Source organism: Astatotilapia calliptera, chromosome 23, assembly GCF_900246225.1.
Source record: "Astatotilapia calliptera chromosome 23, fAstCal1.2, whole genome shotgun sequence".
NCBI lineage: Eukaryota > Metazoa > Chordata > Actinopteri > Cichliformes > Cichlidae > Astatotilapia > Astatotilapia calliptera.
The window spans coordinates 10069541-10095866 of record NC_039323.1 but is presented as its reverse complement, the minus strand read 5'-3'; the positions used below and the strand labels follow the sequence as shown (position 1 = coordinate 10095866).

General features: G+C 47.3%; 1 protein-coding gene across 7 annotated transcripts in view; it reads left to right on the top strand.

The window, feature by feature from the left end:
- Nucleotides 1-26326, top strand: part of nfia (nuclear factor I/A) — a 147567-nt gene that overhangs the window by 31430 nt on the left and 89811 nt on the right. For 5 of the 7 annotated variants that reach the window (XM_026159091.1, XM_026159088.1, XM_026159090.1 and 2 more), the window contains exon 2: nt 15314-15842. In XM_026159091.1, the coding sequence (XP_026014876.1) occupies nt 15314-15842 (529 nt within the window). Of the gene's footprint in view, nt 1-8787; nt 9307-15313; nt 15843-26326 lie in introns of those variants that run through there. The other 2 variants (XM_026159089.1, XM_026159093.1) reach the window with 2 other exon arrangements.

The following is a 26326-nucleotide window of genomic DNA, read 5'->3' as shown; positions in this document are numbered from 1 at the left end:
TAAAGTTCACTTTCACATCATCATATTTTAGACTAGTAATCTAAATCTAATGCAGTAATCTGTAATATTTATGTGCCTCGTCTGGGTTTAAACTTGTGCATGTACGGAGGAGCAAATCTGCCAAAATCAGACATGTGACTGAACGGATCAGTAAAACTTCATGTGCAATAACAAGAAATCCCAATAAACTAAAAAATCAAATGTAATTTATAAAACTGATGTTTGGGCTTGAATTTGCTCCTAAAATTTGTTTTCTTTCTTTTGATTTTGATTATTAATATTTACAAATCTGTATTCCTGTTGTGAGCCTGGTATCGACCAACATAAGAAGAAAGATATACGCGTCAAAAGGTAAAAATAAAAAGGAAATACAAATCAATGTGAACGTGAAAGAGAAATCAAATATATTTGAAACAGAAACAGGAGAAAAATCTTCATCTTCACACAGAGAAAACTTCACTTCTCAAATGTAAAGATCAGGACACAGATACTCGGACGCGCTCAAAGCTGATGAAACACCGTAATGTGTGATGAGTGCGATCATATCGCACGGTGTTCGTGTCTGCAGGAGCTTGGGCCCTCTCTCATTGACCCCACTTCTCTTCACGGGGAACCTCGAAACTGCTGTGCGTCTGTCTGTCAAGGTGACCCCAGCGGGAGGCCTGATTTTCTGACTGGTTTCACTGGCTGTGCTGGTTTGCAGACTGGTTTCCTGGCAGAGAGGAGACAGAAGGAGGCGCGGGGGGGTTGTTGTTGTGTTTTTATTTTTTTCGGGTGGGGTGGGGGGGGGGGGGGGCAGCATATGCCCGGCTCTGCTGCCAGCCTGCCTGCGCTCCCCATCATCTCGCCTGCAGGCTTCCTTCTTCCTCTCAAAGCAGGCAGAAGATTTTTTGGGCGCCCCGTCAGGTTTGGGTCCTGCTGAAACCTGGAGTGCGTGGGCAATCTGCTGCTGAGGGAAGAGCGAGGCATTAACGTGTGTGTGTGTGTGGTTTAGGTTTGTAAGACAGAAAGAAAAAGAGACAAAGAAGAATCTGAGGAGCTTGTCTCTTGTCGGGGTTGACCTCTGACCCCTCACTGCTTTCCCTTCAGCGCTTCACCAGATATTTTCGTTAGCTTGTATAATGTGAAACTTTCTCCTCGACTCAATCCATAAACCGAGCCGAGGGTTTCCAACCACACACACACGCACACACACACACACACACACACACACACACACACACACACACACACACACACACACACGCTCTCTGAGGGAGGCCGGAGGTGAGTCTAGGAGGATTTTCTCTCGTTCGTACCGAACCGCTAACTCGACTCGTCCTCCGGCCCTCGCAGCGCTTCATCTTGTTTATGTTAACGCTCCCGTCGGGCTGGACGGAGGCACGGGTCACCTCATAATCCTCTGAAGTCTGCTGCGTCTTTGCCACACCGGGTGAGACGGGGCATGATCAAGCATGCTCAGTACCGCAAACAAGTCTGGGTTTAAATAATCCCAACTCTGAGATCGGCTCAGGGGAAACACAAAGATGGGTGAAGACGTGCTATTTCTTATATTTTGCAAACTTTGTAGTTCAGTGTGTTACTGTTCATGTTGTCCTGTAACCACAGGATTAATAAAATATTCTGATTCTGATAAAAGATGCTGTTCCACAGATGGGTGGTAAAGTTTAAATCCTCCTTCACGTTCTCCAAAGCTGTCCAGCGGGCCGATTCTGGCCTCTGGGCCTTGTTTGACAGCACTGCTGTACTATGGATGTGTTTGCTGTTTCTGACATTCTTACAAGTCTAATTAACCCGACTCCTCGCTGTCCTTCATGTAGAGAAGAAGCTGGCGTTAAAACCAGATGTGCACACCTGTAATCAAGCCCGCAGCAGCGATCAGGCGCTGCTCTGGTGTCAGGGAGCGTTTGTGTGGCTGCGTTTGTTTCTCAAGTCGTCAAGTGTGTATTTGTTCAGTCGTGATCAAGTTTCACTGTTTCACATTTTCCTCCATCAGCCGGGTTTCTGCCCGTGTGTATGTGTGAGTCTGTGTGTGTGAGCTGATTGAAGCTGAAACCAGCAGAAACTGTTTGTGTGGGGATGCTGGCGAACGGCTCCATTTGTGTCTGTGTGTAAACTCAAAATAGTCGGGGTGGTGCTGCTCTAAATAATGCTGCGCAATGGCATATGTGTCTAACACGTGCTACACACACACACACACACACACACACACACACACACACACACACACACACACACACACACACACGGGCTCATCAATGAAAGTCGGTCAGAGGGTGGGGGGGTTCCGGCCTCTCCCCATGCTCTGCCAGGCCATCTGTTCCTCCTGCCTGCCTCTCACCACACAACTGCCTTCCTGTTTCATCCTCCACACACACACACACACACACACACACACACACACACACACACACACACACACGCATGCACAGACACACACAGTAGTCAGTAGAAAAAGGAGTTAAGTGTGTGTGAGGTGAGGTGAGGTTGTCATCATAGCGATGATATTCTGACGTTCATGGAATTATTTTATGGTTTGTTTTCAAACTGTAAACAGAGCCCCACCCACACCGCCAAGGTCAGCGTCAAATGGGCGCTTCATTTTCCAGTAGCCATAAACACCTTTGGCGAGCAGACAGAGCAGCCGCAGTAACACTCTCCGCTGATCCCGGTCCGATCTTGCTCTCCCCTGATCCTGATCCAATCTCCCGGTCCGATCTCGCGGTTTGGTCTTGCTCTCACTCTCATTCACGTTCACTGTTATTTGAGACATGCATGTTTCAGATGCCCCTTTTGCGCCTCTTGCAGACGTGAAACTACGAATCTGCGGTCAGGCCCTCCCTGCGGTAGAAGTACGAGAGGACTGAAGGAGGGTTTGGATTTTTCTGACCTTGCGATTTAAAGTCTCAGATTGCGATTACTGAGGTCGTCAGAGAGCAGCGTGATGCAGCTGACGGACCCCCGTGTTAGGTCTGTACCTGCCACCTTCGTGCAGGCCGCCGGGGGCCCAACAGGTGAACAACACGGGTCCTGTGTGAAAATGTACCGGAACATGAAAAACGCCTTTCTGCTTAATCCTGAGCCCTCATTCAGCCAATCACAACCAGAGCTTTATCCACACCTGAGCAGCTCTGCCCGACATTCACACTCGTGCAGGTGTGTTGAGGCTAGCTCAGGGTCCGCTATCTTCTCCCAGGAGGAGCCGGGGATCAATCCAGGTCTACCTGAGCCTCCGGGGCTCCATGGATGGGGTGGCAGTTAAAGGTGGAGATCAAAGCTGGCTCCAGAGATGTAGAATCTCAGCGCCTCGTTTATCCTACTATTGGACCCTCAGCAGCTGCTGCTGTTAAACTCTAACAACAGAGCTTCTGCTGCAAATGCCACATCAGGCCCAGATGTGTGTGCTGATGTGACTGTCGTTGACGGCGATGATGCTCCTGTTCACTGTCTGAACGACGGTTCTCTCTGACTCGTGTCATGGATCCAAAGAAATAAGGGAGAACCGAGGCTGTGACACAGCTCTGCTCAGCAGCTGCTGCAGATGTTCTCAGAGGGCCTCCACTCTTCTTCCTGTCCTAAACAATCTAACCTCTCCTCTTCTGTTCTCCAGCTTTGATCTACACCTCCTCGCTGTAACGCTCCTCCTCATCTGTGGCCTCCCTGCGCTCATATTTTTATTATCACTCATTTCTAAGGTTTTGGGACTAAAATCAAGCGTTTTGGGGTTTGGAGATGTAAAAATTGATTAATGATCAGCTGATCGGCAGAGATGATGGCCGATGATCAGCTGCTTCAACGTCTCAGATCCACAAAGAAAACAAATGAGAAGCATCCCTCCTCCTCCTCTTCTTGCTTTTCTGACCTTATTCTTCCTCCCCATCGCTCCGTGCTTCCTCTCCCCTTCTGTCCTTCTCCCCCTCCTCCCTTGTTTTCCTCCCTCTCTCTCTGGTTGTGCGAGCTTGGCTGCGGCTTGGTTTCAGGCCTGGTTCTGTTGGCTGGTCTCCAGCCTGGCAGCAGCTCAGTGGGAGCAGGTGGAGGAGCCCCCGTCCACCCATCACACACACAGGCACACACATGCACACATACTCACTCACAGACACACACATGCACACAAACACTCACTCACAGACACAGAGAAACACACACTTTGTATTTTTTAGCCCAAACTGCCGCCGACATCAGCCCGTCTCCATGGTGACGTCCATGTCGAGTTTTTGGATTTCTGCTCACGTCTGATTGGCTGGTTGGTGGCGTCCCCCCATCATCTTCTGACCCGTTCCAGTCTTGCGTTGCACTGCAGAAACAAACAGACAAAAAACTGAATCTTTATTTAAACAGCGCTCCGTTAAAGATGAAGGAGCCGATCGGCTGATTGGCCGCTCTCTGAGGGGTGGAAATGTAATTGGAGTCTCGGCCCTGGTTACACGGGTTATAATCTGTTACCACGACAACCACCCAGCACTTCACAACGCTGCGCTGACATTCAGGGGAGCGTCCTGTCGTCACAAACATCCCCGTGACATCAAATTCTCCGAGCGCTGCAGGCCTATCGTTCTGTGGTCGTTTGACCTTTAACCTTCCAGGAACGTTCCCTGAGGGACATTTCTATCATTTCAAACGTTTTCTTGAAAATGCCGTCCGAAATTGTGGAAGGCGCTGGCGGAACGTTCCAGCTCGCTTCCTTCTGTTGTTCTGTTAGGACAGAAGTAGTTCCACAACTTTTTACTGAAATGGCAGCTCAGTGGCGTCCAAAAAAATGTCACTGCAGGAAATCACCACTGATTGGCAGAAGCAGGTGGGGTCAGATTGCAAACACAGACGGCTTCATGCACCCTCCCAAAAGACTTCAAATGAATCTTTTTACTACTGGTGTTGTGGAAATTTACTTTTTATTTACTAAAATGAACTAATCAAAATCAGATCTTCAGCTTTTGTTGAATCAGAGAATTTATCAAAGTTTCTCCCTTAGATCCTGTAAAATGAACACACACACACACACACACACACACACACACACACACACACACACACACACACAAATATTCATATACACACACACAAAAACACACACACACTCACACACATACATGTCTGGTTTGCTATCCTTGTGGGGACATCCCATTGACATAATGTTTTCCCTAGCCGCTTACCCTAACCATCAAAAATGAATGCCTAACCCTAACCCTTACCCTAAACCTAACCATAACCCAATTGTAACCCTGACACTAAAACCACATTTTGAGTGTGAAAAATGCCTTTCAATTTCAGATTTTGGTCCCCACCAAGATAGTAAGAATTCATACACACACAAACAAACACACACAGACACACACACAGGCTACAGGCTGCTGTAGTGTCGGTGAGTCTCCTCTAGATGGCGCCTCAGGCTGCTTTTCTGCCAATGCTGCCTGATGAGGCAGAGAAATATGAGCCCTGTGACACTCAGCAGGCGTTCACTTGCACCTTAAACATCCGATCATCACTTCATCACATGTGGTCACTTAAAGCTCCGCCCTCTTCTGCTTCTGATTGTCTGACAGGTGATTACACCTGTGCTGTCTGAGGTGCTCTTTGGAAGGTTTAAAAAAACTTGTCCTCTCTTTTAAATAATAATTAAAAAGCTATGAAAAATTAGAAAGGCAGAAAGCACCGTCTTCCTCCCATAGTTCAGTCACCTGTTGTCCCTTCAGGTGAGGGCATACCTGATTTGCCCAGGTGTTTTCAGGTGAGTGACGTGCTCTTTATGAATGCTGTGTGCGCTCCATGGTGGCAGCTTTGTGCTGCAGAATCAGTGCTCTGTGCAGGAAAGGACTGAGAAAGTGGAACATTTGAGTCTTTGATTGGTTCATGGTGATGCTTTTCTCTCCTTCGGTGAAAGTGGATTTGCTCTTCGCTGCGGTCGCCTTCATGGTCGCTATCAGAAGTGATTCTACATGTGATTCTTTGGCTCCGAGGTGCTGGCTGGTGGAACAGGACTGATGCTTCTCAGGATGCTTAATGAGTCCGACTGAGAGAGCAGGAACCGTGAGGCGAACTCAGGCTTTATATATTGTCCAGAACAAATAAAAGTTTTGAGCATCTGTGATTGGTCCATCTGATCATCTGCCTGTAGTTCAGGATGTGAGGCCTGACGGATGAGTTCTTGTTGACATAAGGTGAGGCTCGGAGCAAGGGAACGTGAACGCTTGTTAAACCTGAAGCTGGAGCTCAGATCATGGCGCATCTGCTGGAAACGATGAAACGGGAGCAGGATGTCCTGCTGTGAATTCCACATTAAGATTATTGGTCATATCAAAAAGCTGGTTTAATTGCTCTAATCTAATTACCGTCTCTGTGTGCCGACCTTCATTCAGAGCCGCTGTTTGGCCGCCCGATAACGAGCAGCCTCAGACGTGTTTGAGCCAAAGTAAATGTGCAGATTGTCTTGTTAAATCACGGCGCCGCTCCTTCTATTAACATAAAAGCTTCTGTTCATTAACCTCGGACGACTCGCCGCTCGGGTCCAGCCCGCGGGAGCACGCAGCTGCTTCACTAGGCAGACGTCACGGCTTCCTCCACATCCTCTGAGACCATCGATTACATGAGCCTGCAGAAGGAAGTGACGTCAGCACATCTCCCACCTGCTTCACCAGCCACCAGCACTGAGCTGGAAACATCTTGGGATCACAAAACACTTCCATATATACAGTGATCCTGACTTCACGAGAGTTCCTCACAACAAACAAACAAACAAATAAAAACAGCCTGACGAAGGAGCCGCTGAAGTGTCTCAGTTAGCCAGACCAACCCCTTTCTGTCCTAATTATTGATTTATAATAGTCTTTGTGGTCATACCTGACTCACCTTTGTAATGGTGCATACGGCGTGTAATCTGTAATCTGAGTAATCCAAACCTGCTTTTATCCTTCGTGGACTCTGACAATCAGATCAGAATGATTGATTATTGATTGATTACAGCTGTGATGTTTCATCTGAGACAGACTTGTCGTGACGCAGCGTCCTCTGATTGGATGATAAAAGAACCGTGCGTGTGTGTCTGAGTTCAAAGAAGATAACCTGAGTGAATTTCTGCTGCTGCTGATGTTGATGGCGATGACGATGATTATGAGGTGTGATCTGATTGGTTCGTTCTTGTGTTGTTGTGTTTAACTCTGGTGAAACAGAAGGTCCTGTTGTGGCTCCACCCACTGATGTTCCTGCAGGTTGGTCACCTGAGGGGCTGTGTGTGGACAGGTGGAGGCTGGTGCTGATTGGACTGCTGTATGGGTTTATGGTGGGTCTGTGCGTCTCCGTGGTGATTCAGCGTCGGTTTGATGGTACTGTCGGGACCGTCGGAGCGTCTGCAGCTTTATGTAGGCTTTATTGAATCTTGTAGATGCTCCTGCAGGATCTCCACAGACTAATATCCCCGTAAAGCCGTTTACAGACTCTCTGAGTGCCTCGGGTGACTCCGGCCGCCTTCCTTCAGACCTGTGAACTTCCTGCAGGTGTGAGGCTTTAGCATCACAAACAGCTTTTCAGATATTTTATCAGATCACCCCAGACGCTCCTCACAGTAAACGGCAGGATCTGACCTTTAACCTTTCAAAGCGGTTCTGTGTGTCATCATCCTTCTTCCTGTTCAGGTGGAACAGGTAGAGCCTGCAGCGCACAGAGGCACGGAGCCGCAAACGGACGAGCTTTCAGGAATCAGTTGTTTCTGATGGCGGCTGATCCAGAGTCAGTGTGAAGCAGAGGATGGTGGAAGTGGTGGTGGTGCCGGGTGTGTGATGGATCTCAGAGCAGCGTGATGCTGAAAATGAAGATGCACACATGTGAACAATGAGACACCTGTGGTGAAGAGGGCGGGTCCATACTCGTCCATTTGTCTGTTTTCCTCATTTCTACTGCGGGAAACAATAACTGAACATCTGTGGGAGCAAAACACAAAAATATCTAAAAACAAGTCAAACACGGAATTAAAAAAAAAGATGAAGGTCAACAGCTGTTTACACTCAACTCAGGAAACAGGTCGGGGGTCACAGAGCTTTACATAAAGAACAGCTGATTGGCAACATATCTGATCACACACACATTATATAAGTGTGTGCGTGTGTGTGTGTTATGTAAAGTAGAGCTGAGCTCATTTCTCCTCATAATAATAGTAATAATAATAATAATAATAATTTGAGGAGGGCTTTGGAGGCTCCTGCTGTCTGGAGGAGAAGAAAAAATTTCAGCGGTTTGTTTTTATTTTTATTGTTTTTATTTGTATTTATTTGTGTCTATTTGCATTTACTTGTATTTATTTGTGTTTATTTGTATTATTTCTGTGTAATTGTGCGTACTGTTTGTGTGTATTTGTGTGTTTGTATCATTTCTATTTATTTTTGTGTTTGCATATTATTTGTATTTAGTTGTGTGTATTTGTATTCATTTATGTGCATTTGTGTTTATTTGTATTATTTCTGTGTGCTTGTGTCTTTGTGTTTATTATTTGTGTGTGTTCATATTTATTTGTGTGTTTGTGTATTATTTGTGTTTATTTTTATTATTTCTGTGTATTTCTTTGTGTGTCTTCGTGTGTATTTCTGTGTACTTTTGTGTCTTTGTGTTCATTATTCGTGTGTGTTGTGTGTGTTTTGCCCGGGGCCCCTGAGTGCCGTGCCCCTGCCCCCTGTGCGGGAAGACCCCGGGGCAGAATCAGGGAGCAGAACTGCGCAGCTGCAGCTCGGAGTTCCGACCCAAACTGCCCCCGCTCCCCCGCCCGCGCTGTTTTCGCCGGTCACGTGAGCCTCCAAGTTTTCAGCCCGTCCCGGTGATACCGATCAGTGAGTCCGTGGTCGGGTTCACGCGAGGAGCATCCAGCAGCTCATCCGCGCGCGCACGCACGCACGCACGCACGCAGCGGAGGCTCGAGGAGCGGGTGTGAGCGCGCGGACGCTGCAGTCCGGAGGTCCCGGAGCTCAGGCCGGAGCGGGCGCGCTCTCTCCGCGTGCCCGCCGCACCGAGCAGCCTCAGCGCCGCAAGCCGGCCACAGCGCACCGCAGGGCGGACGGACATGCTGCCGGGGGCCGCCTCGCGCCGCGGCCGCGCGGAGCTGTGAGCGCGCTCTCGGCGCCGTTACCGGGGATGGTGTCGGGCTGCGGAGCGGAGACGGCGGGGTCAAAGTTCGGCGGCTGCTCCTCGCGCACGCACGCACGCACACACGCGGGGCCGGAGTTCCAGTAAGAGCCCCGCGCACGCGCAGCCGCTCTCATAAACGCAGCGCAGCTCGCGGGCGGCGGACGGAGGACGGACATGTACTCTCCGCTGTGCCTCACGCAGGTCAGTCACACTTTCTGCACTTTTCACGCACTTTGTCCGTGGCCGTGCGCGCGGCTGTGCGCGCGGCACACGCCGCTTGGAGCTCCGGCGGCTCTGCCCGCGGCTCCGTTCCCGGGCTGAGCGCGCTGAGTCCCGCCGCCGATCTGCGCGGGGCTGTGCGGGGCTGTATGCCGCCAGCCGCTCGCTCTTGCGGGGTTGCGTTCAGGGTCAGAGGTGAGAGTAGAATTATCTTGACGTGTTTCAGGCTCCAAACAGTACCTCTGGTGTATGAGGCGCAGAGAAAACGCAGGTTTAGTTCTAGATGATCAGTTTCATCAGAGGATTTATTGATCGTGGCTGTGAATGAACGTGAGGCGTGCTCGTGTTTGCCCTGTCGCCTTCTCGGACTCTGATTTTATTTTTGGGTGAATCTGCAGCAGCTTTACATGTAATCTGATTACCGGGCAGTAAAACCAATAAACAGCAGACTGTCAGTTTTTACAAATCCTGCTCAGAGGAAAATGTTTCAGTGTGAACGTGTGTGTGATTCATCTCAGTATTCAGCTTTTTATTTTTGTTTCAGGGAAATATTCTGACAACTGTGTGTGTCTGTGTGTGTGAGAGGGAGAGAGAGAGAAACAGGGGAAAATCAAAATTTAAATGTGAAAATTAATTATTATTAAAAGTTTTGTCTGTGTTCAGTCTGAATCTGAAATTTCATAATTCTTTGGGATAAATTTGTTCGGAGGTGATGTAAATGGCTTGTTTTTGCCCACCGGCCACGGGAGGGCGCTTCACACGAAATGTTTTGATCATTTACGGTGTGATTAAATTTGTATATTTCCCCGCGGTGGATTGGACGAACGTTTAAACTTCTTTTAAAGAAAAACAGCTCAGATCTGTGCGTAGTTCCACATCGATTATTTAAAAAGAATAAAAACAAAAAAGCAGCAGATTTGTTTGATCGTTTTTAAAATATAAAAATCTAAATATTTTTGTGTGTTTATCAGTAAAGTCAGAGTTAAAGGGTCCGATCAGCTGGACTTTCCCAAATCTGAGTCAAGAGGATCCAACACCATCAGATCCCCAAAACATAAAGCAGGAATGTGTATGTGTATGAGTGTATGTGTGTGGCTGGTTTAATAGGAACGTGCTGTCTTTGAGTTGGTATGAGGGGGATCGAACCCTCTGATTGGTGAGAACCTTCCTGTCGGTCCCCGGGCGCTCGCAGCGGAGCGTCGGCAGCTCCGCCGGGCCTTAGACGACAGGCCGACAATTCCCTCAGTGTGGCAGTGGGGGGGGATTAGGGTTATTGCGCCTCTAAATGACTATGATTCAGAGGGTTGTTGTTACTCGGTGCCCATTACATCTGTCACCGAGGTGCAGGGGGGGACGCGAGCCTCGGCCCGTGCTTGCTCTCCCCTTGCAGGGAAAAAAGGCCGAGAGAGAGACGAAGAAAGAAGCCCACTTCGGCTGGGCGGCCTTTCATTCAGCGCTGAGCTGTAGCGCAGCTGGCCGCTTCAGCACAAATCAACTCAAACCAAAAAAGTCAAATTACAAGGAGAAAGCTTCAGGAGGCGGGAACGGCACCCAGATTACCTCCAACCCGGGAATTTCATGTTTCAAGGAAGCTGAAAAATTTCCTGCAGCTCAAACAAATCGATCAGCGTGTCGTTTGATTTTTAATGAGTCTGATTTATAACACGCTCACTAACAAAGTGCACAGATTTAACTCTCAGCACTAGTTTCACTCATTCAAATCCATCCAAACATGGACATGAGGCTGTGGGGAGCGCCGATGCCTGGCTTCAGCCTGCCGGTGATTTTCCCGACACGCTGAACGTCTGAATTTTCTTTGTTTTGTGGCTTAAAATATTTGCAGCAGAGAGACTGAAGTAAACCTCTAAAAACCCCAGAAACACAGCGGGAGGAGTTCTGCGAGGAGTGCCGCAGGATTATTCAGTCTGAGGACTGCAAACATTCCTGAGAACAGGAGGGATTATGCCGGCCTGTTTTCAGGCTCAATCTGAGAGTGAGTGACTTGTTAAGTGGGATTTTGTTTGCAGCGGGCGGAGTGTGAAGAGGCAGTGGAGGAAGCGGTGGTGGAGGCGGTGTGAGCGGCTCAGGAAGCTGAAACGTTGCACTGGGCTGTGAGGAATGTTGGTATGTGGCTCCGGCGAACATCCAGAGCCAGCGAGCTGCAGATCCACTGTGGAATGTGTGTGTGTGTGTGTGTGTGTGTGTGTGAGAGAGAGAACACATCGCCCGTCCAGCAGCCGCTCTGCGTCCTAATAAGCGCCCGAGGACGCTCGCAGACAAAAGGCCGTCCTGCGGTGAAAGCCGGGCTCGGAGAGCGGCTGCAGGTCGGCCGCGGAGCTGCTGGAGGCGCTTTGGAGACGAAGCCGCTCGCCTGGATCGTCTCCAACCAGAAACAATGTGCTGTATTCAGCCTCTGACAAGGGAGGGCGAGCAGTGTTGTATGAAAAAAAGGCGTGCAGCTGGTGCTCTGATGCACAGCCTGGAGATACAGTTTCCTCTTTGGAGGCAGCGCTCCGAGCTCCAGGTTTAACACAGCCCTGACTCCCAGCTGGAAAACTTTGGTTTCTATACATTTAACCCCGAACCTGCAGCCCAACCCCAACTCTTCTTTTAAGAAACCAAACAGTTTGAGTGTTAATGTTGAGCACCCAGTGTGCACCGATCCTACAAACATATTAATCCCCCGCTGAAACTAGGGCCCAAAAATCCAGATTTCAATCCTGCTTATTGGAAAAAATCCCACAAAACGTGTTTGTGTTTGCAGAGGGAACCAATGAGTTTCGAGCTGCAGACAAGAAGCCGACGTTGGTTCAGTGTGATGGTTTCCTGTAGGATAAAAGAGTCGTTGTATTTATTGTGATTTAAACTGAGATGATGCGTGGAGGGGGGTGTCACAATTCCACTCTTCCCACTTTTTCCTTTCTAAGCACTCTGCTCTGAATGAGTGCAGATATATTGGAAACTTTCAGTTTTAAAATGAATGTAATTAACAGTTTCCTGCATGCTGCACTGAAACACACAGTCTCTGGGTCTCGAGGAGAATCGGGTCAGACCCCAGGACATCCTGGTTCATTCGGACATGTGTGCGCGCTCTGAAATCAGCTGTGACGGCTGCTTGTAAACATGCAGTGCTGCAGGAGCTTGTCACTGAGGCAGGAGAGAGTCAAAGAGCTACTACAGGTGGACTCTTGGATCAGACTCAGTTCAGGACAATGATGATAATAATGCGCTGCAGCTTTCAGGGACTCCGCAGCTCGAGCTCCTGTGAAGCAGCTCGCCTCTGAAGAAAGAAAGCGGGTTTGTGGGGCTCGCGCACAGCTGTGAGCCGGCCTCCACATGCCACCCGGTCGGAGGCATTCACACGTATCGAGATCTGTGCGAGCCTCTTTGATCTATGAATAGAGCTTTTTTCTTTTTCAGTACGTGGCTGAGGAGGAGGAGGTGCTCTGGGCCTCCGAGGGGTTTGGTCCGAATCAAAAATGTTCCATGAAGACGTTTTCTGTCCGTCTGCTTCCCCGGGACGATGTTTTCCTCCTTCCATGCTGTTGCTGCTGTTTTCCTTCATAGCCGTCTGTGTTTAGAGGGAAACAAAGTGAAATCACAGGTTTTCTCTGAGCGGCACCACAGACGAGAGTCCAAACGCCGAGAAGCAGCACAGCAGTAGTTAGTTTTTCATCCGTGCTCTTGGACACTTTGATTTCACCTGTTTAATCAGCTCACATCTGAACCTGCCACCCTGCCTCTGACCAGCCCCGCACACACCTTTATACTGTAAATAGCAGACAATAATAAAAATCAGCTGATGTGTTGTAAATAAAGTAAGTCTTTCAGCCTGTGGAGTTTAATCACACGCTGCTCTTAAATCAGCTCGATGCTAATAAAAAACAGTAAAAACGAATAAATTAGAAACTGCAGTAAAACCTATTTTCTGGGATAATATCTAAATGTCACGGCCTTAACTTCCTGTTGACTCCTGATTGGTTCCCGGCCATCGAGGGTGAAATGTGCTTGTTAAAAGCTGAAAGTTTGGTGCATGTGTTTTTGTTTTTTGGTTCAGTATGTGACTGTAGTCGTTTCATCGCCACATGTCAAGCAGCCACACGTCCTGTACTCGGATTACTTTTACCTGACGGTGATTTTCTTAAATCTAAAAACGGCGTCTGTTTATTCCTGGGCTCATTATCGCCGTTAGTACAAAGACGCTGGGTTTGAATCCACTGCTCGTCTGAGGACGAAGCCACGCACTCACCCCGTTCACAGCACATTTGCACTTTTTACTCGAATGTGTTTTAGTCCAGAAGGAAAAGTTGTTTTTGCTAGGATTCATGAACCAATCACAGCCCTGAACTGGCTGCTGCTGGCCTGGTGGATGGTTGCTTGTGTTTGAGGAGGTTGAGTGAGAAAATGTTTGACTATTTGTGACTGTAAGGCAGGATACTGTCGTTACTGAAGCTCTGAGATTTTAGCAGGTAAAATTTGAAACCACGAAACGAACAGATCTGAGAAAGCTGCGTCTAAAAATGATCTTTCATAAAATTCAACTGTTAAAAAACAAGAGCTGGAGCAGCTCACCTCACCGAGATCAAAGTGCGGACCACATGTGGCCACATCTGCAGCCTGGGTTAGCCCTAGCTGGGCCCGCTGTGCGTCAGAGGTCTCTGAGTTTTGGAGGCTTTCTCATCTTTATTGTGTTGGCAGACGGGAGGAGGAGGTGTGGGCTCCGTGTGCTTCGTGCAGCTTTGCTCCCTGAAACCTGAGGCGGCCAAGCTGAGCCTCCTCCTCCTCTCGTGTTTGCGCGCTGTGGTTTGCAGCTCCTTAGTCGGCCCGCAGAAAGCCGGCACAGAGCAGGTGTAACCCGCCCCATATTGGGTCTAATCCACGACGTGCTGTCTAACCATATTCCCACCTTGTTAACTGCACTATGCTCACCAGCCAAAAGCCACATAATGCAGCTGTAATCCCTTTCGCGGTGCGCTCGGAGCGCGTGCAGGAACGCTGCCCTGCGCTGGGCTTCCCGCTGCTTGCTCGGCGGTGTGTTTTGTTTTTTTTCATGTCACAGAGTCGAGGACAGGTTTGAATTTAAAGCTGCAGTCTGAACTCTGCTTTTAAATTTTCTACTTTTCTTCTGATTTTCCTTTTCAAATTTTTATTCCCTCCTCCATAATTTCCTCCTTATTTTCCTTCCACTTTTACTTCTTACAGTATTTCCTTGTTTTCTTGTTTCTTTTCTTATTCCTGTCCATCATTCCCGATTTGCAAATTAAAATTTGGAGAAATATTCTATTATTTTTTTCTGTGGAGCAGATACTTGATTATGTTCCAAATACAAACATTCACGTCTGAAAAGTTATATTTTTAAAACGCATAATTAAGAGGTTTTTAACAGCTCCTCAGCCTCACTACATTCCTCCCTGCAGACTTTTTGACTGCATGTCGTTAAAGCCAAATTTTGTGAAAAATGTCCTAGAACGATGCACAAAGAGACATTCAGAGAATTTTGTTAAATTGATCTCCAGTCCTGCTTTATAAAATCATTTTTCTAAATTCACACCAGCTGAAGGGAACCCGTTGTTAACCTCTCTGGTCGATGCGAGTACGTTTATGTGAAGCTCTCTACTGCAGTATTTTGGGATGACAGCAAAAGGAAGGAATCGACAGACAGACAGGGGAGGCTCAGGGTGGAGGTCGGGGAGGATGGATGGGTCGATGTCAGTGCAAAAGGCTGTTTCCTGCTTTAACCAGCAGACACCTGCATGTTTCTTATTATCCTTCGCGGTATTATGAAGCTGAGACAGACGCTTTGTTTTTGGAGGTCTGAGTTTTAACAGTCACCCAAACACAACACGAAAAGCTTCACTTAAAGCTGCGTCTGTAACATGCTCATTAGCCGGTGCTTCAGTCGTCATGTTTCTTATAATGTTTAAATGCTGTATGTGGCCACGTGACATGTCACCTGCCGCTCACCGCGTCTCCCATCTCTGTCCCGCAGGATGAATTCCATCCTTTTATTGAAGCACTGCTGCCCCACGTCCGGGCCTTCGCATACACATGGTTCAACCTTCAGGCCCGTAAGAGGAAGTACTTCAAGAAGCACGAGAAGCGCATGTCCAAGGAGGAGGAGCGCGCCGTGAAGGACGAGCTGCTCGGTGAGAAGCCCGAAGTCAAACAGAAGTGGGCGTCTCGCCTCCTGGCCAAGTTGCGCAAGGACATCCGGCCCGAGTTCAGGGAGGACTTTGTGCTGACGGTGACGGGGAAGAAGGCGCCGTGCTGCGTGCTGTCCAACCCCGACCAGAAGGGCAAGATGAGGAGGATCGACTGCCTGCGCCAGGCGGACAAAGTGTGGCGGCTGGACCTGGTCATGGTGATTTTATTCAAAGGGATTCCCCTCGAAAGTACTGACGGGGAGAGGCTGGTAAAGTCTCCTCAGTGTTCGAACCCCAGCCTGTGCGTGCAGCCGCATCACATTGGAGTTTCAGTCAAGGAGCTGGATCTCTACCTGGCCTACTTCGTGCATGCAGGTAAGCCCCGCCTCTCCTGCTGCTGATGTGTGTGTGTGTTTGTGAGAGAGAGATGCTGCGAGAAAATGGCGGTCCTGCTGGCGGATCATCAGATCACTTCAGGTGCTGGATGCTGGTTTCTCTGAGTTTGCTGTGGACATGTTTGGTATTTCTGTGGCAGCATCAGTTTGGTTAATGAAGAAAGAACGTGTCTGTCATGTAAGTTAAACTGCATTTAGCTGCCGACACCTAGCAGTTTCACTGCAGTGGTCTTCCTTTAGTGGAAGTCAAAAATGATCTCTGTGAAATGAAATTTACATGGTTTTATTGTGGGAAAAACTTGGAGAGATGACAGACTTTGCAGGTAGCTAGCTTGTCCTCGAGTCCCTTCACATGGATCCACATGGGACGGCGGATTTCCTGTCTGCACTCGGAGCGTTAATGCTGTGCTATTTTTGGCTTAGCCCACCTGATCGCTGCTTTGGTCTGACTCTCACAGCTTTCAAAGATGAACTTGTTTGTTGAAGGAAGCCTTTAGCTGATTAATAAATGCATCTCTGGAAGCTGTTCTTTGATGAAACGGCCTAGTCTCACAGCTAAATGTGCCCCAGCTGTGCAGGCCCAGCACACGTTTCAGAGGGCACGCCTTGCGGCGGTTGGGTGGTATCTGCTCTGGGATCTCTCTGCAGCAGTAACACTTTTATTTTAAGTTGTTGTTTCATTTTGAGCAGATTTATATGGATTTCCCCGGTTGGAAATTTATGTTTCCGATTATTCCAACATCACGTGAAAACCCAGTAATTCAGGTGCAATATGAAGCAGGACTTAAGGTGTAGGTGGGTTTCTAAGCGACTTGCAGGCAGGCTGCAGCTGATTAGCGACAATCATAGGTGAGCTTTTACTTTATGGCTAAAGGTAGAATCACCCCACAGAATCATATTATCACAATATTTCACTCATGACACTAGATATTACTGTGATATTAGTACTACTTTTAACATGTTGTAATACACAGAGTATTACAGTATTACATTTACTTTTTATTTATCACCTTTTTTCAAATGTCCTCAAAGTTAAACTTTGTCAGTCTCTTATGGTAGATAATGATATATGAAGACAATCATGTCTCACATCAGTTTGCTGCAAAAAGCTTGTCAAGCAAACCAACACTGTCACTAAAACCGGCTGCAAATGTTGCCACAAGAAAATCAGTCTGCAATCAGTCTGCAGTCAGTCTGCAGTCAGTCAGCCAGTTAATGGGGTCAAGTTGGCAACTACATGCAGTGTGTGTCTCAGAAAACACTGATTAACTGATACCACAGATCTGTCTCCGTCCCATCGTTACTCGTGTGACTGAGCTGTAAGCTTTGTTGAGCTGAGCATGTCATGTTATTGTTTTTAGGTTTAGCTGATTTCCGTTTGCTTCGCTAAACTTACATTAGATGAGTCCTCTTGTTGGTAGTATTTTAATTTATTTAAAAAAAAAAAGATATTTGGTGTTCCTGTATAATATCCTAATAGTCCTGTTCTGTATCGACTTTTTTTCCCCCCAACACTCCTGTTTATGGATGCATGATGTAAACCCAGAGAGCCGATTGGTGGTGTTATATCTGAGGACTTTCACTCAGGAGACCACGGTTAGTCTCCTGAGTGCTGCTGTTAAAATTTCAGTCTCGTCTTAGTTTAGGACTAAAGCTAAAGTAAGTCCCTTTCACAACGTTAACCACACGTTGGGAGTCCATTTCCCTTCCACTTGGTGACACGACCTAACAAATATCAGAGTTTTCCAGCCTTGAATGCACAGATATTACATTTTGTGCTTTGTGCACAGTTTGCGGGATGACATCTGCTCTGTTTGCATTCCTGAGAGGTTTAAATATGAGATTGTTTAGTTGTGAGCTGATAGAATTTGCTCTGTTTGTCTGGGGATGAAAGCACACCCTGCTCTCAGTTTTAAAGCAGATCAGCGTGTTATCTCCTGCAGACACTCGTCTTTTCGTCACCAAAGCACAAGTGAAAGGAAACTCGGAGACGCCGGCGTGAGCAGAGCAGCTCGGCGTGCTTTTGGGGTGAAGCTGGCACAGAAAAAAACACAATTATCTCCGGAGCGATTGCTCAGCACGTTCCCGATTTCCGACTGATTCTACGGGAAAATAATTTGGCTGGCTGGAATATTCTAGAGAGCAGCAGCGAGCGGTGGCAGAGGCACGCAGAGGAGATGTTTGGCAGCCGGTTTGAATATTTGGCACCGAGCTTGTTCTAAGTTTGTTGGAGCTCCTGAGTTCAGATTTATCCGCCAGGCCCACTTTCAGATTCCTCCAGCAGCGGATTGATTTCCAGAGGCCTCAGAGCCTGAGTGAAAACAGCCGTTTCCAGCCAAACATTTCTCAGGTCAGGTTAAATTCTGGTGAATTTCAGAGTTCAGTTTTTACGTTCGGTGGCTGAAACACAGTTTGAACTACAGGTGCATTTAGGAGAAAAGGTCAGCTTTAAAATCTTAATTTCCTTGACTCTGATTTCCTGGTTAAAGTTGTGACTGGATGAATTCTTTCCTCCCTTCTTTCTTTTGTTTTCGGGACTTGAAGTGGATTTTTTGAGGCAGACATCAGTAGAAACAGTTGTTTTGGCAGGTTTTGCCTCAGTCTCGTGTTTTTGTGGCGGTAAGCTCTCAGCTGTGATCCGTCATCGTGCACAAACGGCCCGAGCCGAGTGCTCTGAAAGATCTCCATCCCTGAAGCTTAATTACAATCATTTCCTCTCTCAGACTGAAGCCTCTGTGAGCCCAGAGAGAGCGCCCATTCTCCACACCTCCGTCCACATCGCCTCGCCTGTGTATGTTTCCACTGTGCGCTCGCTGATCAGCTGTGCAGCTTCACACTGAGCCTCCTTGAGTCTGGAGGCGGCTGCGGTCGCGGTTTTATTTTGAGGGGAAAGGCTCTGATTCTTGGCAGCGAGCATGAAACCATCAGTGAGGTTTTTGTTTGAGCGGAGCAGCCGCTCGCCACCGTCACAAACACAGAGGGGGATCATTTGCGGCGAGAACAGTGGCAGCTCTTCCAAATCATCTAAATTTAGCTTTTATTTTGAAAAACTTTCACCACGCAGAGCTGTGAGGGCTTTGAATCCTTGAATTCACCCGGCCTCTTGTTTAAGACGACCAAGCTTTTTTGGAGCGACGGCATCGATTAAAAGCTGTGTGAAGGTGGGCTGACCTCGTGGCTCGTGGGGCCGGAGGTGGGGTCTGTCGGGGCAGCCCGAGTGGGTAATTAAATTCATCCCCGTCACGCTGACTTGGGGTGGGGGCCAACATTGTTGCCCGTAGAAACAGCAGCGTGCGCCAAACCATTTCTTCCTTAATCCTCAGAGTGCGGCGCAGCAGAGACTTCAAAGAGACGAGAGTTGAACGTCCAGTTGAACTCCACCTTCACCTCCACCTGCTGCTGGCAGGAGGCCTCCTCTGCGCGCGTCCGCTCAGTGTCTCTTGTGTTAGCAGCCTGGAGGTGCAAGCGATTGGTTGGCTGCAGTCAGTTATCACATGACAACCTTTGCTTATATCCACTTTAAACTTGCAGCCTTAGACTCACACAGGTCTCCAGGTTTTGGTCCAGTCTGGACTCTGAAAGCCACTCGCTCGCTGCCTGTGTCCACTCACGCCACCCTAATTAGAGCAAGCACAGCTAACAGGAAGTAGTCAGCAGTGTGGACAGGTTTCACGCCTGTTTGTGGTGTAACTGTCGTCTACTCGACTGTAAAATGTCGCTGACACCTGCGCTCGGTGCAGCACGGTCTGGGACGCTCGTGTGCATCACTACGGTAACACGATGGATTCTTTCTGCTCCACTCGGTGTGCGAGGAGGCGCACTCGGAGCAGGGAAAGGAGGAAAGACTCACACTGAGCTCCCATCACAGCAGGGACAGTCAGTGAAAGACATCATTCTGATCAGTTTATTTTACTAATAAATTCTAATTGAGTGATTATTTGGATGTATTGATTTTATTAGCAGTCTGGTCCTCATGGTACAGACGACCCACTGGACTCAATATCAGCAGACTGCTAAAGCCGCACTGCAGGATCTGGATTGTTATTAAACGTCCCAGATGTTCAAGCCTGGAACACATCGAGAAAATGAGACGGTGGAGCTACAGCAGGTCGTCTGCTCACGGAAAGGTTGGCGGTTTGATTCCTGGCTACATGCCGAAGCATCCCTGGGCAGTTACAGCAGAGACCTTTTAAAAAGTCTGAACTATAACCGAACCATTAAAGCTGAGCCCAGGAAGCTCCTCAACAAGTGGAGCATTTCAAATTAACGGTCTTCGGCTCGCTGTGTACACACAGAACAGACACACGCAAACTTATGCAACTTTTGGGAGGTCAGAGGTCACATAGACCCCTCCCCCACCTCTCTGATATGTGAGCTCGCTGGCAGCGGTGGCAGCAGCGGGTGTTACAAACACAGGAAGGATCGACACGTGCTGGCAGGTCAGAGGTCAGCACGTCGGGGTCGTGACCTCCATCATTGGGCCGTTTGACCTCCAGGATAAACATGTCAGCCCCTCATTAGCAGCCAGTTGAGCGCACATGGAGCTAGGGGGTGGTTTGGAGGGGGGCGGCGTGCGGGACAGAAGGTGAAAAAAGGTCGAGAGCAGCTGTTTGTGAGATTTAGAGCTGTCGCAGGCGGGAATAATGGCGTTAACAGTTATTACAGATGGATAATATTTATGTGAGCAGTAAAGGCGATTAAACACAATTAGAGAGATGGAATCATAAAAGTCTGATAGAAGGACTGTCACAGTAATGCTCGAGGCTCTGCGGCAAACCGCTGCCAGCGCCTCAGACGGCGCCGCCCTTCATCTGCAGCACAATGCTCCAGAGTCAGCATCAGACCTGGGCAGGGTCATCCACCTGAAACCTGACAGGATTTTATTGGCTTTATCGCCCTAACCTCCACTGCATCACAAACACGTCTGTTCATGCAATAATCATTAACCCCACAGCTCTGCCTACCCGGCGCTGACGGCCATATTGGATGCAATAACTGAGCATGTGTCACACCTGTTTTAAGAACATGATCAGCTGATGCTGGGTTTTTTCTGATGTTTTCGGTCAGTTTGTGCCAAGCGCAGACTTTATTCTTGTCTCTTCGGTGATTGGTCACCTCGTGCTTCTTAGGAGGATTTTTGTGTGTCGGCAAGATAACGAGCCGCCGGGTAGTACAAAATGAGGAGGGTCAGATATTCCGCTCGCCGTCACCTTAAACGGCCCCGCAGGGCTCAGAATAAGTAAACAGAAAGAGAGTGTGTGTGTGTGTGTGCGAAGATGTGTGACCCACTTCCTCCGTCCTCCTGAGCTCTTAAAGAGATTTGGAGCTTCGTCTCTGAACTCGTTACCACAGGTCTGAGCAGCCCCAGTCTACGCCACACACCGGACGCCATCTTAGTTTAACCACACACACATGCACACACACACACACACAGGAGTTGTTCAGAACCCCCAGAACTTTATTTAAAGTCCAAACTTACAGACTTACAAACCTCAAGAGCGTGTTTGATCTGAACGGTTTCTGATTTTTGTAAAGACATTGAAATCGGACTCTTTGTCCTGATCCCTTCGTGTTTCAGCCTTGAAGGATGATGCTTCAGCGAGACACAGATCCGGAGAAGACTGGAGACTTGAAGCTGACGTCATCACCGTCCTCTTTCTCCGTAGGTGGTGCTGTGGACGCCGTATTAAAGCAGGCGTCTGTTGCTCGCTCTGTGTGGTGGCATTTCCCTCTTGACAGCTCTCTGCCTCGTTCTTCCGAGCGTCATCCTGCTTCCAGTAAATCCACCTTACACGTGGAGGACTGGCAGATGAATACGCCTGTGATTCCGTCCATTCCAGGTGGCTAATGTGTGTCTGCTTTGCTTCCTTCGAGTCAGAATCGGAGCGTTTTGTCTGAAGTGGGGTGGACGTGTTCAGAGTCCGTCTGACTGCAGACACATAGCTACTGAAATAAAGCAGAATAACCTTTAATGCGAGGGCATGGCTCTCTCAGCACATTTCTGTCTCCATTTAGGGTGAAATTAAACACAATAACAACAAATTAACGACCTGTGTGTGTGTGTGTGTGTGCGTGTTTACTTTGCGCTGAGGAAAACTGAATCTGGAGACTTTCTGTGTGTCTCCTCTTACATATACTTTATGTTTCCTCTTCTTCTCCTCCTTCTCTTCCTGCGGCTGCTCTGCGCTCTTCATATGGAACCATTTAAGGCTAGCGCGCCATAAAACCACACGCTCTGATGTGGTTCCTGAAGTACACATCGTGACCGCAGGAAACACCCTCGACCCACCGCCAACCAAGCAACACACACTTCGAACCCTCACCCAGCATCCACATCTGTGACTGCTGTGTCACACACACACACAGCGAGCGGGGCTCATTCATAAAAACACTCTGGGAAGAAGAACAAACTGTTTCCTGAAAGTTACATACAGAAATTTACGAGAAGCTTTAAAAACGGCATCACCGCGTGGACCCAGGGAGCCTTCGTCTTGTGTCGTAGTTTAATCTGCAAAAGACGACTTCATGTTTACTGCCTTGAATATGGAAATATGAGAAATCGCCCCTACTGAGCGTGCTCAGAGCATATTTACTTGAATCCTGAGTGATTACTGGAACAACCACAATCAAGATTATTTTTATTGTTCGTCCCAAAAGGTTGATTCTGTTCATCTGGTCAGCCTTTTGAAAGGGAGAAACATTTCGTCACTCGTCCAAGTGCCTTCTTCAGTCTTAGCTGACTGCAGGTTTCCTCAACCTTATAAACAGTACATAACTGAAACCAACCCACTGAATGAACAATGGGTTGTGAGGACAGATCATAAATATGCAAATTGTCATGACCATTGATCAACAATCACTGATCAAAGCCCATTGATCATTGATCAAAGACCACTGATCAATGGCCATGAGTGCCATTCACAGAGAGGGTACGGCTGCATTGTAAGATGGCGAAAGATGTACCCTTAGGCCCCCTCCTCGATTCAGAGATGGTCTTTCCCTTTTCACATAAATGGCCTCCTTGACTTCGCACTGAAACCAGTGTTCCTCCCTGTCCAGGATGTGTACATCCTCATCAATGAAAGAGTGTCCACTGGCCTGTAGGTGGGGGACTGTGGAGTCCTGGCTTGACGAGGTGGCTCTTCTGCGTTGTGCCATCCACTTCGCCAGAGGTTGTTTGGTTTTCCCGATGTATAAATCATGGCAATCCTCCTGGCACTTAACAGCGTGCACTATATTACTCTGTGTCGGGGGACCCAATCCTTGGGGTGGACCAATTTTTGGTGCAGCGTGTTTTGGGATTTAAAAGCCAGGGAGGTGCAGTGTTTAGAAAAAATGTGTCTCAACTGTTCCTGACACACACAGGATCACTATGGGTTTTCAACCTTTTGGCATTTACTTACCTGGATGATTGAGCATGCATCAAGACATTTCATTGTTCTTATTTTAGTGATTAATAAACTTGGTTTGAGTTAAATATTAAAAATCAGTGGATTTTAACAGCAGCTCTTTTATTTGTTTAGTATGAAGCTTTTGTGTTTACAGTCGTGTCTGACATGCGGTGGCTGGAGGACGAGCAGGTCATGCTCTGGCTTCCTTGCACAGGATACTGACCCCAGTGAATAAAATCAGTGATCATCTGGACTGATCTTTTTAAAAAAAACTGTTTTTTCATTCATCTGGTGTTTTGGTGTTTTGTACAGTATCATGTATACACAATGATGATGATGACGATGATGAGGAGGACAATCAGTAGATCTAAAGTTTGGTATAAAACAGTGCTTAGATGTTTCATGGCGTGGAAACGTGAACAGTTTTTAGGCTGAGCTGTTTGCTCCTCCCCCCTCCTCCCCCATGCGGCGAAGCAGACATCAGCTGATCCCTCTATAAAGTCAGGTAATCCGGTTTAAATTGTAGTGTCAACGCTGCACTCTCTACTGATATTCCAGCCTGCAACATGTTTGTGATCTCACAGCGCCACACACACGCGCACACACACCGCTCTCCGCCTCCTGCTGTGTTCATTTCTGGTACCTGAACTGGAATGTGCAGGACCTGAACTCTTCTTCCTCCTCCACGAGGCTGGTTACCAGTGAGGTTAGATTAGAGATTAAAAGCACAAAGAGCAGATTAGAAATGATAAACCTATAGAAGTAATAATTCAGCACAGGTACCGCCCAATCAGCTGACAGGAGGATCAAAATAAAGACATTCAGTTCAGCTTTATTTTTATAGCGATAAATCACAACAACACTCACCTCAGGGAGACTTATATTTTTAGGCAAAGGCCCTACAGTACACTGTCCATAAACCAGTGTGATGTCACTGGTTCCGTTCTTGACTTATGTACAGGAGATGGACATGCGATATGCATAAAAAGAGACGAGGGGAGGAGCAGGAAGGAGCAAATGGAGGTAGAGGAGGTCAGAGACAGAAGGAGGGAGAGGAAGAAGTTAAAGAAGCAGGACCCTTCTCTGTAAATCCTTCTGTCACAGAGCGTCTGTCTCCATTGTTTCTCCTCTTCTTCTCCTCCTGCTCTTCCTCTCTCCTCTCAGGAACATTCCTCTCCTCCTCCTCTCCCGGTCCTCTAAAGGTCAGCTCGGCTGTCTTTCTGCGGAGGTCATCCTGCAGGAATGTGGCTGCTCTGCCGGCCGTGATTTGTGTCTTTTACTAACACCCCCACCTCACTCCTCCACCCGTGGAGGGGCTGACGGGCTGCAGGGAGAGGGGGTGGGAGTCCATAGCAACAGGGACCCCTTGGCAAAGGCCCCCCTCCCTCGGCGGTCCAGACTCCGTGCCAACATGGAGTCTGGCTGCTGTTCAGTGTTTTTGTTCAAAGCTTCACAGGAAAAAATTCAAGCTGGGAAATTTCTGCAAGAAGAAAATCAACTTCCTGCCAGAGAAACGACGACAAACACGGCAGCGGGAAAAGTCAGGCTTACCCGAGGTCAAAGGTTCTCAGTCAATGCCAGCATTCCAGGTGCAAGATGGGGAATGTAGGCAGGTGTACTGTACTGGTGTCTTGCTTCGGAGCAGAGATAACAGGAGAAAAAGAAAAACACCAAATTATTTTTGGTGATGTTTAATTTGAAGCTTTTCTGCTCATTTTTTTTTTTTCAAGCATATTTTAGTATTTCTATTGTTTCATTGGGGTTTTAAGAATGAAAATATAAATATAATTATTATAATAATAAAAAACAAACCTTTACAATTTTTAATTTTGTGGATTTAATTACCGTTACAAGAATATAATTTCAGATCATTTTAAATATATTTTACACAGTTTAGGCAGCTGTTGGCTCCGACTTAAAATCAGAATTAGATACATCACCAGTTTACATTTTCTACAACAAATGAATATTTTACAGATACTATTTTTAAATATTTTCACAATCATTCTGCAAATAACAATCCAGCCATCAGATATCAAAGGAGCTGAAACGGCTTGTTTGTGTGATTGTGAACCGTGAATCATGCAAAAAAAAACAAAAAAACACGGTGAGTGTGTGTGTGCACGGATCATCCCGTGTTTAAAACCGGGCCAGCTTTGATCTTCATTGATATTTCTGTGTTTCCTGCACAGACAGGAAGTAAAAACAGACGACATGTGAGCTCATGGCAGCCCCAAAACCCAGCCCAGCTTCACCTTTGACCCCTGAACATGATCCTGAATCTACTAAATCTGAACAAAGTTTCTGCGCGCATGTGTGTGTGTGTGTGTGAGTGAGTGTGTGTGTCCTCCCATCGTGAAAAGCTGAGGGAGAGTTTCATGCCAAAAAACCCCCCACAAACCCTCCCACACACACACACACACACACACACAATCCCATTGTGTGTGAAGCCAGCGTCGACGTGAACCAGGACAGCTGTGAGCGTCTGCAGGGAAACTCTCCACAGATGGTGGAAGGAGAGAAACTCCAGAGCGCCGTATGGCTGCTGAAAAATACAGGAAGGAGGAGAAGAAGAAGAAGAGGGTCAGAGCGACACCACGTCTTCTTCTTCTTTCTACTTTTAGTTTTACTGTCAGCAAGAAACAAGAGAAACACAGACGTCCAATGTTTGGGATTTTTTTTTTTTTTTTTTACATAAAATCAGTTTCAAAACATTTTTTTTTTTGACACACATCCTGTTAAAATAAGAAATTTTTGTAGAATTAATGTTTTCGATTTAAATCACATGTTGCAGTAATAATTACTATTAGTTAACAGTTTTTAAAATATTATAAAACATATTACAAATGTATGTTTTCATAAACTGATCATTAGAAGAATTTATTTATTATTGTTGCAGTGATTAATTTTATTGGAATAAGGAGATGTTTTCAAATTAATTCACACTTTTCTCAGATGATAATTTTTGATTGTAAATTAATATTTGTGGTCTACTTTTATACAAATACGAACAAGTATGTATTTTGTAATTAATATTTTACTGATAATTTTAAAAAGGTAAAATCATTTACTA